At 33.7% G+C, this 19781-nt stretch overlaps 5 protein-coding genes across 8 annotated transcripts; 3 read left to right on the top strand and 2 right to left on the bottom strand.

Annotated features, from left to right (window-relative positions):
• Positions 1–3747: 3747 nt before the first annotated feature.
• On the top strand, positions 3748–4692 carry LOC106400560. Its single transcript, XM_013840909.3, has 2 exons — positions 3748–4033; positions 4337–4692. Exons 1-2 carry the CDS (start codon positions 3790–3792, stop codon positions 4537–4539), a joined length of 447 nt encoding a protein of 148 aa, XP_013696363.1. The 5' UTR covers positions 3748–3789; the 3' UTR covers positions 4540–4692.
• Positions 4630–6746, bottom strand: LOC106400049 (probable transcription factor At5g61620). 2 transcript variants are annotated; one of them, XM_013840467.3, is made up of 3 exons: positions 5968–6746; positions 5513–5886; positions 4630–5436 (listed from the first exon to the last, which is right to left on the bottom strand). In XM_013840467.3, exons 2-3 carry the CDS (start codon positions 5817–5819, stop codon positions 4793–4795), a joined length of 951 nt encoding a protein of 316 aa, XP_013695921.1. In that variant the 5' UTR covers positions 5820–5886; positions 5968–6746; the 3' UTR covers positions 4630–4792. The 2 variants fall into 2 exon arrangements, with proteins under 2 accessions (XP_013695921.1, XP_048619833.1); XM_048763876.1 differs by having other exon boundaries at positions 5513–6746.
• Positions 6747–10540: 3794 nt separating this feature from the next.
• LOC106398658 (oleosin 5) lies at positions 10541–13250 on the bottom strand. Of its 3 annotated transcripts, none has more exons than XM_022705887.2 (4): positions 12767–13250; positions 11876–12158; positions 11684–11777; positions 10541–10947 (listed from the first exon to the last, which is right to left on the bottom strand). In XM_022705887.2, exons 1-4 carry the CDS (start codon positions 13027–13029, stop codon positions 10886–10888), a joined length of 702 nt encoding a protein of 233 aa, XP_022561608.2. In that variant the 5' UTR covers positions 13030–13250; the 3' UTR covers positions 10541–10885. The 3 variants fall into 3 exon arrangements, with proteins under 3 accessions (XP_022561608.2, XP_022561609.2, XP_013694634.3); XM_022705888.2 differs by having other exon boundaries at positions 11679–11777; positions 12767–13249; XM_013839180.3 differs by lacking the exon at positions 10541–10947 and having other exon boundaries at positions 11298–11777; positions 12767–13244.
• A 3770-nt stretch (positions 13251–17020) lies between these two features.
• LOC106397199 (ethylene-responsive transcription factor ERF104-like) lies at positions 17021–18186 on the top strand. The gene has a single exon (XM_013837776.3). It carries the CDS (start codon positions 17219–17221, stop codon positions 17987–17989), a length of 771 nt encoding a protein of 256 aa, XP_013693230.2. The 5' UTR covers positions 17021–17218; the 3' UTR covers positions 17990–18186.
• A 669-nt stretch (positions 18187–18855) lies between these two features.
• On the top strand, positions 18856–19698 carry LOC106400746 (ethylene-responsive transcription factor ERF107). The gene has a single exon (XM_013841124.3). The coding sequence runs from the start codon at positions 18948–18950 to the stop codon at positions 19542–19544; it is 597 nt and encodes a 198-aa protein (XP_013696578.3). The 5' UTR covers positions 18856–18947; the 3' UTR covers positions 19545–19698.
• Positions 19699–19781: the final 83 nt, after the last annotated feature.

Below are 19781 nucleotides of genomic sequence, written 5' to 3'. Positions count from 1 at the left end.
GTTTTCTTGTAGTGGAGTACCTATGATTACTGCCGCATACATAGCATTTGTGAATTCGCTATCAAACATCTACTATATCATATTTCTCGAGCTAACAATGTACATATTTCTTGTAGTCTCTGTCATGTTAAATTTATTTCTTTTCATTTTTTTTAAAACGTTAATTCGGACAAATTATTCACTACAAGCACTACGGTCTACTGATCTAAAATTCCTTGTCGGTTTGAATATTTCGTTTTAATTTGTTTGGATATATATATATATATATATAGTTTTTAATCTGAACTTTTAAAATCTGTTTCACTTTGGTTAGGAACTAAATATTGAAAGAAGAACAATACAAAACTATACTATTATATACTTTAAATTTTCTCGACACTCAAACTTAACACGACAAGTAACATACATAAGTAGCCAGCACCTTCTACACACAACAATAGCTAACTTAAAGTCTATAGGTAGGTGAAAGTAAAGCCCTCTGCCTCTAGATAGAAGCAAGGCTTTATCACCCGTAGCAACGGATTGGGTCGTTGCAACCTTTTGCACTGGATTGCTTGAGTCCGAACCTCCCTCCTTTAGACAAGTATTGCTGGTTATCTTCCTCAGCTCGGTAGAATTTCTTAGCCGGTAAGATCTCTGTCACAATCTTCCTATCCACCTGATGCTGGTGACTCTTCAGCAGGACCAGGACCGGCCCTGAAATTTAGGGGACTTTAGACGATTTAATAAAGATTTCAATAATTTGTAGACCTAAAATTTTTTTTTTACAAATTTGGGAACCTATGTATATATAAATTTTTGGGACCAAAGCGAATGTTTCATTAGGTTTGGCCCATGACCGGCCAATGTGCTCTAGTGACTCGCGTGCTAGTTTCTCTTGCTCCGGGTTGTAGTAATATATCTCTGATCTGTATTGGCTTCCCACATTGTTCCCTTGATCAGTTCAAAATAATTTTAAAAAAATCATTAAAACAGAGCAACCACATATTGCAGAGACAATAAGCCATGTATGTTCCACCTAAGAGTTTTAACCAATACATATATATCTAGGTGTTATGAGCATCAAATACATCAGACGATTAAAAGAGAAAAAAACCCTAACCTGACGATTCAAGGTAGTGGGATCATGCCTAGACCACCAGAACAACTCAAGAAGCGATTCGAACCTACACTCTTTAGGATCATACTGATTACGAACAATCTCTACGTGATTCGATGTTCCCGAACATGCATCCTCGTAAGAAGGGTTCCCCTACGTGATTCGATGTTCCCGAACATGCATCCTCGTAAGAAGGGTTATGCGTGATCCTTTGAAAATATATGTTAGATTCGGGTTTATTATGTGCTGCCTTACCATTTATATATTAGTTAATGTCCCATTGAATTCCTGATGTGGGATTAATTTATCTCTCATACCCCTATTTGAGATGATGGCTATTATCGGCCAGAAATCTCGGAATTTTAAGACAGTTATACTCGGTCGAGCGAGTTAATTACGATCTTTATACCCGGTCGGAAAGGATCAGATATTAATTATGGGTTTAGCGTATTTAGGATTTTGGCTCTGATATCATGTTAGATTTGGGTTTATTATGGGCTTTCAACTTAAAATCAATTGGTGGATTGGCCGCCCTATCCCTTTATATATTAGTTAATGTCCCATTGAATTCCCGATGTGCCATTAATTTATCTCTAATAATATCCGACCTCTGTATGAGTCACTCCCGGAACCCTCTGGTAAACTAATTCGACGCTCCGGAAACAACCGGCGGCGAATTGAGCAAACTAGTTTCCCGGCGCCGGAGCGTCGGTGTCAGGACCCTGTGCGATCGGAGAAGGTTCCTTGTTGGTTTGTCTACTGGTACTGAATCCCAAACCGAGCTTGTTAAGTATGTTCACTGCGAGTTTTGGAGAAACAGAGGAGACTAGTTAGGTGGGCAATAGGATGTTTCGGCTTATGCTTCAAGTTTATTTAATTACTAGTATTAATCCTGTACTACGTACGGGTATGTTTTCTCGCTTGCAAATAAAACCAAGTTTCAATTATAAATAACTAAACTTACATGTATAAAATAATTCTGAATATACGTAGATGTTTAGACATTAACAAACCATTAACACAGTTATTACTGAGCAATCACGACACATAAAATTAAATTAGATTAGTTCTAAAGAATTACATTTATTTTAATTAGTGTATTGGATACAAATATTAGTTCGAAGCTTTTCTGGTTTACTTCTAGTTAGTATCATCCACGAATTTGACTCAATAAATATCCACAAAAATTGTCTTTACCGTGAATTGCACTTTGAAAGGTCGGAGTCCAAGAACCCTCTTGTAAGCTTCTCTCACAACAACAAACACTTCCTGAAATTAGAAATGAAATAGTTAAAAACAAAACAATTTAGTGTCAAACTAAGGATTGAAGAAATTATAGGTAGAAGTGAATCCATAGATTCTCCTTGTTGAACTCGTTGCTTTAACGCATCAGTCCTTCCATGCAAACCTGAATAAAAAAAAAAGACGAAATCTCTGTCGCTCAAGAGATTAACAGAGGCGTTGATTGCTGCTTATTGTTGCCTCGTCGAGTCTCCATTATCAGAACTCTTGAAAATCCCGCTGAAAAGACCACTTAATGAAACATTTACACTCGTGCTTCACTGCTTCTTCAACAGAAGCAGCTACGACATCCTAACTTGAGTCAGTTTCTGAACTTGGTGTCCAAAGATGGGAAAACGCTCAGAAGAGAATAGAATTACGCACTGAGATTGAAGGAGTGTAACCTTTTCCTAATTATCATTCGATCAGTTGAGAGTTTCTCTGACATTAGTCTATCAAATTCTCGAAATATATAGGAATAGGGAAAAATAGTTTGTGGAGGAAGGAGGAAGATCGTGAGTCGGTTACAGTTCAGAAAAAAAAAACGATTGCTATAGTTCTTTTTTTTTCTTTTTTCCAAATCATTATTTTGTTGAATTGATTTTTCATAATTTAGTAAATATAAATTACGTGGCAAAATCTGATTGGCCAGACGATTTGCACTTTAGTATATAAGAGATACAAAGTAGGTGCAAACTTTTGCGTTCGTTTTGTATTCAAGATTTCGATTAACGATAGTAACAAATGGTCCCGAGCTAGTGGAGAAGCCCATTAAGAACCCATTACACACTTCGGCTAAAGATAGACGGTCAGTTTAATGTTTAGCGCCTAAAATATTTGAATTATTAGTTTTACAGTTTAAACATTTATAAATTAATAAAAATATATATTATATTAAATCATTATTGAAAATAAGAAAATTTATATTATTTATTTTCACAACATTTTATACTATAGTATATTCATTATTATAATTTATAATAATAAATTTATATTATTTATTATAGTATTATTACAATGATTCAGTTTAGAAAGAAATCGTCTTGGTCCTCTTGGATTTAAAGGGTTTATCGTTTGTAATGTTTAGACGGCCGTCTATATAAATTTTTTAGAACATTGATTAATAATTATCTCATTTTTACATTTAGTATTTTAACAGTATAGACTAAGATTGTTATTATTGCAAAATAAACCTCAAGAAATTACTTTCGTCACCCTGGGAAGAAGAAACGAGTGAGATAATTGACAAAGTCCTGATTTTGATCCAAATGTACCAAAACCATAGGCTCTATATTCGCAATCAACGAATTACTAAAAATGTAATAGAGAAACTGATCAAGCTCGTTTACAAAAACCATCAGCATCCTACAAAAAGCACTTTCTATTGTAATAAACTAAATAAAAGCAATATGTACAGATCCGCGAGTTGGAACCGTGGGACAGAAGACTACTCGTCCGCACCACCTAAAGGACTGTGGATGGGCTCCATGATCGGTTCCCTCGACGATGACGAACTACCTTCATACAATAATCCACCAGAGGAGATGATCAAGAAGGAGAAGTCACGTGCCAAGTTCGCAGAAAACGCTATTCACATCATTCCTTTTGTTCTTCTTGCATGCGCTCTCGTCCTTTGGCTCTTCTCAAATCCAGGTATATATATACGCTCATTTAGGTCCAAAACCTATGTGAATCCAATCCGAACATGGCCACTTTATAGTTATACGTGAGTATTTTTGAAAATTTATCTTATCTACATGCAATATTTGTTAATCATAACCGCGTAATTTTTTTGAATATAATGTTAAATTTATTCAAAGAAAATGCTTTTGTAAATCATGCTTAACATGTTTATGGTAAGATATAAAACCTTCCACACTTTTTTTAAAAGAAAAAAATTGAAACTTAATCTTGTATATCATAACCGAGTAATATTAACAGAGACGAATTTTGTAGATGTGGATGTTGGGATGAGAGAGGAATCTATTGCGGCTAGGATTGAAGGATTGACAATCGAAGGGGACATTGACAACGACAGCGATGGAACTCAGACTGGTTTCTTGGGAGCCACCTTAGAACTCGGTGGTGATTCAGACAAACCACACCATGTTGATCGGAACAGACGAGCTTCAAGGAAACTGATCAAAGGTTTCTACTAGTTTAAACAAAAGATTTGTTTTGATTATTTTTATTTAATCTATAAGTTTTGCTAAAACTATGAATGTTTGTTTTCTGGTTAATGAAGGGGCAGCTAAATTTAAATCCAAGTATATTTTCTTAGAAACTTGTACATGAATCCGATTGACAAAACTTCTGAATATATATAGAGGTATATATTCATGTGGAACTCATAACTAAGAAAACAATTAACACACCTGTATCTATAATAGATATCAAAAATAAAATGTCATTTCACTTCACATGAATGACGCCATGACCCGCCAAGTCTGTTTCTGCGGTAGCTTGTGGAGGAGGAGGAGGAGGTGGACGCAGACCGATATCAAGTTCCATACCATCTTTCTTTGCTATACGTGAAGCATCATTTGCCTGATGAGGCATACCAATCGGTAAAGGCCTTGGTACAGGTATACCGGAAGGGTGAACATACCTAACATGTTCAGGATTGGGATAGTAGTACATTGGATGGATCATAACAGATGGAAAGTTGTAGTAAGGTTGCACGGTTGGGTAGATTGGCATGTGCTCCATTGATAGATTCTGAAACCGGTTTGATATCTCAGCTTGGGTTTGAACTTGTACCGGTTCTTGAGATCCGGTTATTGATTGTCGAGATGGATTCTTCGATAATGATGTTGATGCGTCTGTCGTCATCACTTGAGAGTTCTGATCTTCGAGAGAGATGTCAAAGAGACTAGCACGTCTTCTTTTCTTGTCGTTAGCATTTAACCTAAGAAAATATTTCTGAGCATGACTCGCGACTTGTGTCGGTGTTCTTGTCGTCACGAAGTTTTTTGCGATTCCTCTCCAATCTCCTTTTCCGAGTTCCTTCAATCCAACCAAGAAGATCCGATGTTCTTCTTCGGTCCATGGCTTCCCTAGAAAGTTTAATCTTTAACTTGTAAAACAAGTCATTTTCCTTTTAATTATTTTCAAAAGAATAAGAAAATTTACCCTTTTTCTTCTCATGAGCGGATCTCCCCGTCTTAGAATGAATCTGACCATCGGAATGATAACCGTTATCTTCGACGGCGGCGATTGGATCACCGTTACCGTTACTGTTATCGTTAGCGAGAAGCGCATCAAGATTACCCAAACTGACACTCTTCCTTAACTCCGTCACCTCAGGCGACCTAATCGGGTCAGACGATATGTTAACGCCGAACAGTTTAACGCTTCCTTTATTGACTCCGTTAAGACATGTCGGTGCGTTATGACCATTGTGGCCACAATGTGAACATGTCTTCCCCGTCGTCACCATCTCTCTACGACGTCACGCCAACTAGAATCTCTCACGATGTCACGAATTGTATTTATATCTTTAATCTCTGCGTGTAGTTATAGGTCTTATATATATATATTTATCCGAATATGCTGAGCTGTTTTTGAGAATGTATTAGGTGTTTTACCATTTTCTTTTTTCCTTAAGAGATAATGCGCTTCCTTATTTATCTTCTTTTATTTGGAAGTTTTGACCATAGTTACTAGTTATTATAAGAAAAAAATCCAGCAGTATCAGCCTAAGATCATAACTAACGGTGTAGATGTTTTAAGTTAGGCTTTACTGGAGATTTTAACCGTTGGATTGTTTTCCAGCTAAAGAATGTACGTAGGGGATATAAATTCCGGTTATATAGCTGAGATATTCCTAGCTAAGATACCCAGATTTTTATCAATATCAATCCTAGTCTGAATGCAGTTGAAATTTACTTTTATCATAATCTATTACTTAATTACAACTCTTCTTTAAAAGATATATATATGTAAAATGCATGCTAGAAAAATTAAGGCAAAGTCCTTATTTGGGTGGACACTTCGGTTATTTTATCGGGTTGATTTGGGTTCGGTTTGGTTAATTTGGTTCTATAGTTTTTCTAACTGAAGTAAACTATAATTAGTTTGATTTGGATCGATTTCAGTTCGGTTTGTATTCGGTTTGATTTGTATTTCAGTTTAGTTTAATTGGATTCTCTTATTCTAGTGTTTTTTAAGAGAAATCATGTTTTAAAACATAAACACATGATCATGAAATCAACATAGTTTTTGTACATGAACTAAATATTCATTAACATTAACATATATTTTCACCAGCGAATATAACTATGATATATTTGCATCTTTAAGAAAGATACTAGATTTTGACCCGCGCTTTCAAAGCGCGGGTTTATTTTTGTTTTTTTTTTCAATTGACAAATATTTAGTAAATGTCACATTTTCATATATTTGTGTTTTATTTTATAAAAGACTTAAAAAATTTATTTTTATTTATCGTATTTCATTTTAAATGACTATTTATGTTAAAAAAATTAAACTTTATTTTTTTAATGAATTAAGTTGGTATAACTCTGATAAATTAATTTTATTATGGGGTTAATATTTTAATTAAAAAATTATATTCTTTTAATAAAGATTTATACTTTTCAATAAAAAAATTCAATTATTTTTATGAATGCTTAAATTATATTAAGAAAAGAAAAAAATAATAATTAAGAATAGATGAAAAAAAATTATTTGAACTTGGACTCAATGGTCCAAAGGAAAAAAAAAGGTGAGAATTGAATCTGATTTTTTAATAGGCCCAAATGGCCCAAGAGAGATTTGATTTGGGCTGGATCCAAAAATAATGACCCAATATAGATTTGTTATTAATATTACTTAATTGCCCTTAATGAAACATGCAATGTTAGTGAAGGAAACATGCCCCTAAGGTAATTATAACAATAGGATCCTGCTTTAATAGTATAGATATTTGAGTAGAGATTAAATGTAGATTCATGTATGTTCCAGTCTAGACGTTTTTTTTAACGTCTGATTAATTATGCTATTACAACGATGAGAAATATTACATATACGATTCTACAGCCGATAATTCTACCATCATTTGAGCTATTGCTTTCGGCTCTTTGAATGCCTAGGAGACGGTCTATCCGTGGGATGTACCTCCACCTGGGGGGTTAGGTATGTGTCTTTAATAGATCCGGGTTTAACCCTTTTAAGTTTAAAAAAAAATCTACCATCATATGAGAATGCACGTCTGACTGCATAGACCTCTTGTAACTTTTTTCTCCATAATCTGCATAATTTGCGTTTTCTGGGGTTTGAACCCCAGATCTCTCCTGGTGTAGAAACATTAATGAACGTTTAGTCAAACCACTGGACTAAGGGAGCTTCTACAGCCTAGACACTTTGAGGTCAAAATTAATATTTGGAAATTTTGACCAATTAAAATGGAAGAGATATAATCATCTAATCTATTAAAAGGGAAGTACAAATAGTACTTAGCCCTGACTTTTCCCAAACAATTACGATAGAATGCCACTGGGCTTATTCACCGTCGTTTTGTAGCATTACTATACCATAGCATTACCATCTATTTTTTCTTCTTGATTTTGCTTCGTGTTCTTCGTTGTATCTCCGAATTGTTATTCTTGATTCTTCAGTAGGAGATGGAAACTCTCTGCGCCAAGTTTCAAGGTTTGATTTCTGATTTTAATTTCTAGGGATTTCGATTTTAGAAAACTTTCAAAACTTTCGTTTCGATTTGTGTCTCCAGAAATTTTCAAGTTTTCGGAATTGGACGAGGTTAATAGGAAACAAGAAGACGAGTTCATTACCTTTGTTTCAGGTACCATCTGAGAAAGTCTCTTCCTTTTTCATCCATACTTCAACTTTCACTCTCTCATTACTTGCTTCTATGTCGTTAGGTTTGATTACTAATTTGTTTGACAATATAGCATCAATACCACTCCGAATCCCTAAGCTTCCTTGTAAACATTTGGAATTATATAACAATTCAGTTTCTTTATTTTTTATGTTGTTAATTGCCTGCTGAACTCCAGTGTTTTGAAAGTATGTTCTTTGCATGTCCTTCTCTCTTTTTCTTTTATAGCCTCAGACACAACATTTGAGAAGTGAAAACCAGAATTTGAAGGAGAACATGGAGAGATTGAGGAATGAGATAGCTGAAATCAGGCATGTAGTATTACTGTGTTAATCTTCTCTCCCCTTGGACTTCCTTCTGGATTCTTGTGAAATGTAAAACCATGGCTGTTTTGGTCCACAGATATATCAGGGACGAGGAGCGTTTGGAGTCTCAAAAGTGTCTTGTGGAAGAAGGACGAAAGAGTAAGAAAGTTGAATTTTTTTTTAATGAATCGAGCTTTTCTTTGATATCAAATGCTTTGTCCTTTTACTAACTGGGCATAAAAAAATTTACAGACAAGACACTTTCCGAGCAAGTTGAGAAAATAAAAGAGCTGATATCAGTGGGAGTTCCTCACTACAACAAAAATCAAAGTGGAAGAACACGAAAGACTCCTGAATCTCCTCAAGTTACAACGTGAAGCATGAGGAAGCGTAGCAGGCAGACTGAGGATATGGTTGAAATGGACACGGTATCACCTATGAGAAGCATGATGAAACGTAGAAGGCAGACAGAGGATATCATGGAAACGGATGTGGTATCACCTCATATTAGCGTACGTCACAAATCAACCGACTTAAGCTGCAGCATCTTCTTTAAGTGAGTCATCAAAATTTTGCTTACTAATACTATTTTCTTGCTTTTCTTTCAAGGAAACGCTCTTGGTTTCTCAACCACAATGCTGTAAAACAACTGACTGTGGATCAAGTAACTCTGCTAGTTGTCCATTTCAAGCTCTTGGCGAGCACTTGACCGGAGTGAAATTGTCAACAAATAATAAAGACAAACGAATCTGCATTGTTGCCTCCCATCCATCAAGTGATACGTACTTTCTTTTGGCACATAGTTTATGCGCCAAAGTTCTCAAGTAAAACATACATTTTAGATCATCAGCCACCAGAAAAGCACCAATTTTTAATATTACTCCCTGGCTTTTGACCATGACAGGTTTATCATTCACCTTAACTTGGGTAAATAACTACGCTGATGAAGAAGCTGCTGTACAAGGCTGAGTCGTTGAGAATATTTGAAAGAGTTGTGTCCAAATGGATGATACATATATATACATATATATACATATATATATATATATATATATATACGTTCGTATAAATTATTTTAAATTTATATTCCTTTTTTTACAAAGTACAAATACATTCATATAAACAAACAACTAAAGAAACTGAATAATCTAAACAATAAATTAGAACATATAAACAGTAAGAATGTTTATGTGTATACATAAGGTGTCCAATCCGGTAAAACTGAACCAATTAAACCAAACCGACGTACATAAAATATGGATTTGGTAATACCGAATATATCAAATGTATTTTTTAGAAATCACAGTAAATAGATATGGTTTGATATATAAATTGATCAATTAATTATAGTAGTATTATCATATGTAAATTATATAAAATAACTAATAACATAATTTATTTTATTGATATGATTTCACACATAAAATGTTGATTTTAGTAATTTAATATTTTATATTAAGTTAAAGGTTTTTTTTATCAAATTAAAAAAAAAACATAATTTTTACCTTTTTGTTGACAAATATATGTACTAATATTTAGTTATTTAATAGTATTATGGATTAGTATTTTTATTTTTATTCTAAAAAACTACTACTATTATTAACTTATTATGTTTACTTATAATTTAAATAGTAAAAATAAAATAAAAAATAGTCTATTTAGAAATCAAAATATCTTCATGTTATATTAAAATTGATATCAAACCATATAAAGCAAAATTTACAAAAAAAAAATATTATAAAAGATAAATATATTTATGGTTTTTGGTATAAAATCGAATAAACAAAAAATTGATGGTATATGAGCCGAACCAAACTAAAGTACGCATGATTTTAATATGGTTTAAATTCTTTATAAACCGAAATACCGAAAACCAAAAAAAAGAACCGAAATCGAACCGATATCCGGATTAGACATCTTTTAAATAAAAGTATCATAAATAAATCATTCACAGAAAATGACACCCGTGCGGGCGCACGGGACGAAGCACTAGTGTTTGCTTATTTGGGAAGATTATTTCCAAACAACATCCGAATTTTATGGTTGTTTATTTTTCAATACAAAAAATATTGCAAATTTGGAGCCCTAAATAAGAAGCAGCATCGCTTTCTGCTGTTTTTTTTTAATTTTTAAATACAAACACGCGTCGCTTATTATCGTCGCCAAAGCGCCGCAGGAGCTCTTTTTCTCACACTCAAACTGTAGCAAGAAAGAAGGAAAGATTTCTCTCGCGTGAGGACCGTTCATTCATGGTTTTCTAAAATCTCACTGAAGTTCTTTAACATAAACTAAGCATTTGATCTTTGAGTTTCCAGTTCTTGAGAAAAAAAAGATTGATCATTCTTGACGACCATGAGATACTTATGGATCCGTCGGTAGCTCCTCATGAACCATCAAACTCTTGTCCTTTGAACTTTTTCCTTCTAAGAAATTAATTTATATTATAGATTTGCAAGAAAATTAAACATAGGTTGCACCGTGTTTGGAGTCTATAGAAAGCGCAATCCATTGACATTGGTAGGTTACTTAAGGGGAGAAAAAGGTTTAGGGGTTGAGCACCCCCACATCATAAAATGTTTTCTTTGTCTTTAAAATTTGTTCTCATGAAAGAATAATTACGTATAAGAAGATATTGGTGGTTCCTTATGGAGCTGACGAACGACAGATCTTTTCCCCAAATTTGTAAAGGTTATTTTGGTTGTGTTTTCCTTTTTGATGTTAAATTTATGCGGTCGTAATGATAGTGCAGTCTAAGCAGCATATAGAGTTGATATACTGTTTTCTAAATATGATATAAAATGAGTGTTTAATATGGTGTGTACATGTTAACTTAGAATTCCTAGCAACTTAATAAAAAAAAAAAATTTCCTAGCACCGAAAGTAGATGCATTCATATAGTTGATATAAATACCCAAACAAGCAAGTAATGTTGGTATATAGAACAAGTTGTATTTCTCATATGATGATTTAGCGTCATTGTGGATATTATAATGTTATTACTCGTTAAGATGCTGCATATAGTTGTTTTGGATAGATGTCAATGTCATATATGAAAATGGTTTATGTATTTCTTGTCGCGCGATGTAAAATATTTATATGCAAAAGCTCCTACACGAGGAACTTTTTGGTATTCTTTCATAAAAATAGATTGTACCTTACCAGGATCCATGGCAAATCCAAGTTGATGAGATCTTTTCAAAATACCTGGACCGCTTCGCTTGGAGCCAATTGAATTTTGCCCCATCAGTAAAATCTACGTACGATTAATTTATACACCAAATGAAAGGAGCACTGAATTGATGTTACGCGTAAATGTGAAAGAAAAATAAATAAACATCATTGTTATAGTACCTTTGATATCTCGGAGATTAATGGCCCTTCTTCCGCATGCTTGACTCCCAGTGATTTATCTTCCTCCGCTGGATTATGATCTCTCTGCGACAATTTGTGTATCTCTGACGGCTTGTATTCCTCGGCCTTGTCTCTTTCGGTCGAATTAATTTCCTCGGCCGTCTTATTTATTTCCGGCGGTCTTTCTTCATCCGGAGGTTTATCTCCTCTCGAGAGCTTCGCAATATTATCCTCGTTAGGTCGAACTCGCGCATGCATAATAGATCTAGAGTACTCTTCTTTCCTATAAGCATCTCACACATCCACACAAGTTTTACAAACTTCAAATATATGGTAATCTACTTACGAACGGGGTCACATAAGGCTGACTGCATATCATGGGCGGCATACGTTCTACCGAATCATATTAATGTTAAACAAAGCAAATCCTATGGGGTAACTAAAACCATTATTTGTTTGTAAACCATTATTTGTTAGTTGTTACAATGTTACTACAACAAAGCGGAGGCTATAACAAACGAAAATATAATGAATGTTGTTGTTTCTAAGAAAAAAATAGTTTACTTCTACCTATTTTATTAATTATCTATTTAAATATTTAGAAATCAAAATCTACGTACAACAATTTATATGATGCTTAAAAAAAGAATTTATATGATGCCATATCAATACATATGTTTGTTATACGTTGTCTGTACGTAATGTACCAGCCTAACCAAACATGTCATGAATCAATGAATTTATACACGAAACAGACGTATAAATGCGCGTATATATAAATCCCTATTTATATTGAACATACGTATAGAACTCAAACCCGCAAAATGTTTCAAGTTGTTTAATTAAGAAGAGCTATTTAGTTAATATTTTCACGATTAAATTTTTGATTACTTAATTAATTCCTTGTAGAGCCAGACGAAGAGGGCGATCGCTGATGCTCCAAGCCTACCAGAAGCTAAGAACCCCGTCACCAAGAAACTCGAAGTGATAACCGCCGTTACGAGAATCGGGCTAAGAACTAAAAAAACCGGGGTCATAACCATTAACACCACGGCCGTACCGGCAAGTGCTAAACCGGTGAGAATCATCAGAGGCACGGCGGATATACCAGCAACAATAGCTAGCGGTATATCTTTTGTGCCAAAGAAATGCATTTAGTAATAGAATTTTTATACGATTCTGAGTAAAGAGGAACTAGGGTCCAGCTTTGGAGGAGAAAAGTATAAGGTCTACGTGTACGACAAGTGTCCGAAGACGATATTTCCATGCATGCAATTGAGACATTTGCGAATGAAGTTCTTCTACGACACGTCAATTCGTTTTTTCTCTTCCGTTTAAAACTAAATTAAGCAGAATATTAATCTAAGTGATTATCTTTGTTAAATTAATTACCCCTCTGTTTCATATTAAGTGTCACTTTATCATTTTTTCTTGTTACAAAAAAGTGTCATTTTAGAATTTTAATGCAACTTTCGGCTTAAAATTAATTATAAATGCATTGATTTTATAAATAATTTCATTTATCTCAAATATTATTGGTTGAATATGTGTAATTTATAAAAACTTTAATGTATTTCAATTATTTTCTTAATCTGTGTAAAAAATATCAAAGTGATATTCTTTATGAAACGGATGGAGTATATTTTAAACTTAGATGGGTTGTTATAGTTATTTATGTGAGTAGTCATGCAACATATGCATCAATTGGCCTCTCTTCTTCGACTACATTCAATCCTAATATTTTGGTCCTAAAAATTCATATTGAATCTGCCAAATTTAAAACATTTGGTACTATTTGACATTGTTTTAGTTTCTCAAAAGTGTGTCATCTAAACAGTTTCCATATAATTTTTTAAAAAATTGAAATGTATTTACGTTTTTATTAACTATCAACATATTTTATAATTAATATCAAATCTAAATTAAATATGAATTATACCGGAAATTTGTAAAATGACATTTTTGTAACCAAAAAAATGTCAAGATAATACTATTTGATACTTCTTACGTTTGATAAAAAAAATTCATTTTAGCTTTTTTTATTTTGTTTCAAAAAAAAATATCATTCTACATTTCTAATGTAATTTTTTACATTAAATCTTTTTCTTATTCTTTTAAATGACCAATAATTGTTTGGTTAAATCATTTTATTTAATAATTATATAATAAATAAAGATAGATCAGTATATATTTTTATTAATCTGTATGAAATGTGTTAAAATGACATTTTTTATGAAACAGTAAAAATATTATTTCAACTCAGATCTTTTTAGTGATTACTAATAAATAAAATGTTAATCTTGGCAAGTTGAAGTGGAGACACCTTCGTGGAGCCGACGAAATAATTAATATTTTAGCCGTGGCCGTTGGCTTTGACAAGTGGTCGCGCCTTAGTCATAATGGTCAGAAAATTCAACCATTCATTTCTCGGATGAAACAAATTCAACATTCAATATGTTGATATTCCAATGGTAACTTTTCTTTTGAGAAAGCATTCCTTTAGTATTTAAGTTTCCAGATTTTGCTGCAACCATATGTGGTGAAACACCAAAAACATGGTATTTTAGTTTTCAGATTTTGCTGCAACAAATTCAACATTCAATTCAATATGTTGATACTCTTTTTATTTTAATTTATTTGATGTTTAAGAAAACATTTTTGTTGTGAAATAAATAAATTTCTTAGTATTTTAAATAAAATTTAATATTGCTTGAGATATGTAATTAATTAAATAATAAATTATTTTTACTGATTAAATTAATTCTCACTCTGTTCCTAAATATATGATATTTTAGGTAAAACACACTTATTAAAAAAGTTACTTTTTATCTAAAAAGTATCAGTAAAATTTTAAAAAGATGTTTTTAGGAACAACTTATTTTTAAGATAATTATTTAAAAAGATAAATACATAACATTTGTAAATTTATAGTTGCCGCCCATGAACCTTAAACAAAGTAAAAGAAATATAGTCAATTACTAATGATAAGAATAATCTATATTTTGTTTGTTCATCACTCTATAATGAAGTGAGATGTAGAGTTGGATTGAAGCATTTTTACTCCATCATCCATTCTACTCCATTTTAGAAGAAAAATAAAGTTTTACATTGGAAATGCTTTAGTAGGGGTTATTGGTTGTTGTATTTTAATAGATTTGAAAATCCGAACTAAATCTAGTGTTATTGGTTTTATGATTTTCAAATCTGTATTAAAATCATGTGTTATTGGTTTAATGATTCATAAATTCTATATCAAATCAAGTGTTATTCAATCGCACGGATTTACTAATATATTTGATTTTATATTGGATTTGAATGGATTTTTTTGGATTTTTTAGTTAAAAATACAAAGACTCAAATCCGAGAAAAAACCTCCGGATTTGCATATTTTACTTGGATTTATAAATACTATATGGATTTCTAAATCAATCAAAATATATAAACCAATAACACCTCTTTAGTGTGAGATTATTGGTTGTTGTATTTTAAAGGATTTAAAAATCCGAACTAAATCTATTGTTATTGGTTCTATGATTTTCAAATATGTATTAAAATCATGTGTTATTGATTAAATGATTCATAAATTCTATATCAAATCAAGTGTTATTCAACCGTACGGATTTACTAATAAATTTGATTTTATAATGGATTTTTTTGGATTTTTTTGTTAAAAATACAAAGACTCAAATCCGAGAGAAAACTTTTGGATTTGTAAATACTAATCCAAAATTTTTTAAAATCTGCATATTTTACTTGGATTTATAAATACTACATAGATTTCTAAATCAATCAAAATATATAAACCAATAACACAAAAACTACAATGATATTTGTAGTAATTATACCATTGAAAGACTCCGGCATGCAATTCTTCTCCTTTTATTTTTGCAATTTTTTTTTAACATGGCAATTTATATTCTTGATATGTTCTTTCCTTTCAAGCTTTGATCTTGCTCTGTTCTATTTATTTTAAAGATATTAAATTATGTTATAAATAATAACATAAATATGGATCGGGTAGAAGCAAATACAGAACCAAAGCAGGATCAAACGGATGATTTTTCAGTCACTGATGTTGGGTCCCTCCTAGATGGAGAGGACCAATTGGGGTAAACTTAAGAAATAATTAATTTTCCCCTTTGGCACTTGACACAATAATAGAGTTTTGACAAAAAGAAACAAAAGAGAGAGAAAGGAGAAAAAAAAGAGAGAGAAGGAGAAAACTCGTAAGGTGATTTCAAGACTGGATTTGGAGGGTCAAACGGATCCTGATCGGGCTGATATTTTGTGGGAAGCTTCTTCGGTCAGTAGGTTAGAGGTTCACCGAAGGGATTTGGATTTCAACGGTTGGACCTTCTGTTGTCTGGGTTTTCTTGAAGCTGGTCGCCATAGTTCTTCAGCAGAGCAGTCTTGGGTGTTTGGTAAATCCAACGGTTAGATCTTCTCTTATTGAGCTGAAATTTGGCAGAGGTATTGTCGACTTGTTTATCTTGGATTTGTACGGTTGGATTAGTTTCTGGAAGCCGGAATCTTTGTGAGCTGAGGTCGTTTGGTTGCTGCCGGTGTTGAAGCTTTGTGTTGTTCTCTTGTTGTTGTTGTTTGTGTTGGAGATAGCTCTTTGTAGCTAGACTCTCTGTTCTGTTCAGGCTGTTGAACAGGGAGGACGTGGTTGTACTCATACCATTTATATAGTGGATTTTTGAGTGGACTACGGTCCCGTGGTTTTTCCTTCTTACATCGAGGAAGTTTTCCACGTAAAAATTGTGTGTCTCATTTAGTTATCGCAACTTTGATATCTTGCCATCGTCGAAGTATTTTCCTCGTAGGTTCGCACAAGGTCAGGGAAACACGACCATTAGTATTTCCGCTGCACCGTGTGACTTTCCCCAGACCAAATCAGAATACATCAAACTTCTTACAGTTATATGTTATAAATATCCATATGAAAACTTCACCTAAAATCTCAAAACTCCTGCGAATAAACCAAAAAGCTGAAACTCTGTATATTTAAAAGTCTAAAAGAAGTCATCATGATAACTTGATTAGTACTATTAAATGACAAAAAGTCCATGTTGAGGGAAAAAGACAAGAAGGAAAAACAGAAAAGAATAAAACGACGAAATTTAATAGATAAAGAAACAAGTCAGAGGTCCACTACAATTCCAAACAAACACAAGGTAGTATGATCGTTCTCGGTCCGATCCACGAAACTCCCTCGAACCCTCTCTTACTTTCTGAAGCTCCCACCACTATATATTACCATATTCCCCGTCACTTCACACTTCAATTCCACACATACACAAAGATCAAGAGGTTCAAGTAAGTTATTAAGGAGTACTGAAGATGGCAACTAAACAAGAATCTTTAGCCATCGAATTCATAAGCCAACACCTTCTCACAGATTTTGCTTTCACAGAAACCGAACCTTCCAGTTTCACTCTTCATGAAACTGGCCCATCTCTCTTTACCAGCCAAGTTCACGACTATCAATTAGAGACAAGCTCAACAACCATCAACAACCAGAACCATAAACCAAACTCTACTCTTAACCGACGTAAACCACCCTTACCGAACCTATCCGTTTCAAGAACAGTCTCTGGTACGGTGAAGAAGACAGAAGAAGAGGAAGGGGAAGAGGAGAGACACTACAGGGGAGTTAGGAGGAGGCCATGGGGAAAATATGCGGCAGAGATTAGGGATCCGAACAAGAAAGGCTCTAGGATATGGCTAGGCACTTACGACAGGGCCGTGGAAGCTGCAAGAGCTTACGACCAAGCGGCGTTTCAGTTGCGTGGACGAAAAGCAATCTTGAATTTCCCTCTAGATGTTAGGGCTACGTCAGAAAGTTTTCTTGAGGAAGGGGTTAATGGGAAACGTAAGAGGGTTAAGAGTTCTCCGGCCGTGGAGGAGGATGAGAAGGCGGTAGCTGTTAGGGTTAAAGTTGAGGAAGAAGAGAGTGATACCACGGAGACAACGGAGGCTGAGGTTGAAGCAGTACCTTTAACGCCGTCAAGTTGGATGGGGTTTTGGGATGTGGGAGCAGGAGACGGGATTTTCAGTGTTCCTCCGTTATCTCCGACGTCTCCCAACTTCTCCGTTATCTCCGTTACTTGAACCTCGGACTTGTCAACGCTTGATGACGTTTTCACTTACGTCACTCAAAATTTATTTATTTTTGTAATGTATACGTATAAGCACTAGTGTACAAATATCAAATTAGTAGTTTAGTACCAATCATTTTATTTATTAATTTTTAATAGGAAAATTATGGATGTTGAAAATTTAAATGATACTTTGTATTTGTTCATGTTCTTATAAATTCATTGATTGTATAAAAATATACTTGGTCATAAGTTTTAAGCCATATATTACTCCCCATCTGCTAAATAGTCAATAGAGTATAAAACATAAACAAGAAAAATAACTAAAATAATGTTTAAAACACAAGAATTAGTTTATCAAAGTTAAGAATTTCAATATTTCAATATTTCAATAGTAGAACTACACTAATCAATGGATAGTGCCGTCTAAGATTATCTACAAAGCATCCTCAAAAGGATGTAATCAACATTATCTTACATATTATAATAAAAATTAAGAGAGTTAATTTTTTATATTCGCAAGAAAAAATAATATTATTACTAGGTTTGGAGTATAATTTGTCAAGCAACTGAGCAAGAAGGTAGAGTTTGGTTTATATATGTGGAGCCCTACAAAGTTAAGTGGAAAGAAGAAAACATCAAGTTGCTTCAAATCATATATACTAGCAAGTAGCTAGCAAAGACAACCCTACAAGAAAAGCAATTTGATCAACTTGGCAAAAGATCTTTTAACTTGTCTCCATAAATGGTTAATGGATAAGACTAGGGGCTCACACAGTAAACCAGAGAGACAGATAGAGAGACATGTGACACCTCACACCAAGTTTGTCAAACACATGTTTATGATTTTTTGATTTTTTGATTTTTTTCTGTCTTTATAAACACAGAAGATAGATCAGAACTTTCCTTCAAAACATCACTTGCAAGACTTTTCTTCTTCTGTCTTGTCTGCCAGCATAAGAAAATAAAATATGGCAACTATTGAGAAAAGCTCTGATTTGGAGAAGCATCTCTTTGAAGACTTGATGATCCCTGATGGTTTCATGGAAGATTTTGTCTTTGATGACGCTGCTTTTTTCTCAGGACTCTGGTCTCTAGAACCCTTAAACCAAGTTCCTAAACTGGAGCCTAGTTCACCTGTTCTTGATCCAGATTCGTATGTCCAAGAGTTTCTCCAAACGGAAGCAGAATCATCATCATCAACAACAACAACAACTACAACATCACCTGAGGTTGAAACTGTCTCAAACCGGAAAAGATCAAAGAGAGCTGAAGAGACAAGGCATTACAGAGGCGTGAGAAGGAGGCCATGGGGCAAATTCGCAGCAGAGATTCGAGATCCGGCTAAGAAAGGATCAAGGATTTGGCTAGGCACTTTTGAGAGTGATATTGATGCTGCAAGAGCTTATGACCATGAAGCTTTTAAGCTCAGGGGAAGAAAAGCTGTGCTCAACTTTCCTTTGGACGCAGGAAAGTATGATGCTCCGGTCAATTCTTGCCGGAAGAGGAGAAGATGCGATGTACCGGAGCCTCAAGGAATAGCTACGAGCAATTCATCATCAAACTAATGGGACTAATGATGCTTTATGTTTAATTAGTATAGGTAAATATATATAAGCATGTGAAGTATTATGTATAGAGCCAAGAAGATGTTGGATTAGTGTAGTTAATGTGTTTTGCAAAGTATGTACTATGTGACAATGGAACTTGTGTGTTCTTTCATGGTTTAAAGAGCTGTAGGATCAGTGTGAGGTATTAATTGGTAGTGATGCCCAGAGAGTATGAATCAAAGAATTGAGTAGATA

Source organism: Brassica napus, chromosome C7, assembly GCF_020379485.1.
Source record: "Brassica napus cultivar Da-Ae chromosome C7, Da-Ae, whole genome shotgun sequence".
NCBI lineage: Eukaryota > Viridiplantae > Streptophyta > Magnoliopsida > Brassicales > Brassicaceae > Brassica > Brassica napus.
The sequence above is the reverse complement of the archived record's forward strand: the minus strand, read 5'-3'. Positions and strand labels throughout refer to the sequence as shown.

Bases quoted from the DNA above. Each gene is read 5' to 3' on its own strand.
- LOC106400049 (XM_048763876.1), bottom strand. From the start codon at position 5,819: ATGGTGACGACGGGGAAGACATGTTCACATTGTGGCCACAATGGTCAT. The intron at 5,437-5,512 runs GTAAATTTTCTT...TAAACTTTCTAG, and splicing joins CGCTCATGAGAAGAAAAAGG to GGAAGCCATGGACCGAAGAA.
- LOC106397199 (XM_013837776.3), top strand. From the start codon at position 17,219: ATGGCAACTAAACAAGAATCTTTAGCCATCGAATTCATAAGCCAACAC.
- LOC106398658 (XM_013839180.3), bottom strand. From the start codon at position 13,029: ATGCATTTCTTTGGCACAAAAGATATACCGCTAGCTATTGTTGCTGGT. The intron at 12,159-12,766 runs GTAATCAAAAAT...AGATGCTTATAG, and splicing joins CTCTACAAGGAATTAATTAA to GAAAGAAGAGTACTCTAGAT. The intron at 11,778-11,875 runs GTACTATAACAA...AATCGTACGTAG, and splicing joins TAATCTCCGAGATATCAAAG to ATTTTACTGATGGGGCAAAA.
- LOC106400560 (XM_013840909.3), top strand. From the start codon at position 3,790: ATGTACAGATCCGCGAGTTGGAACCGTGGGACAGAAGACTACTCGTCC. The intron at 4,034-4,336 runs GTATATATATAC...CGAATTTTGTAG, and splicing joins TTGGCTCTTCTCAAATCCAG to ATGTGGATGTTGGGATGAGA.
- LOC106400746 (XM_013841124.3), top strand. From the start codon at position 18,948: ATGGCAACTATTGAGAAAAGCTCTGATTTGGAGAAGCATCTCTTTGAA.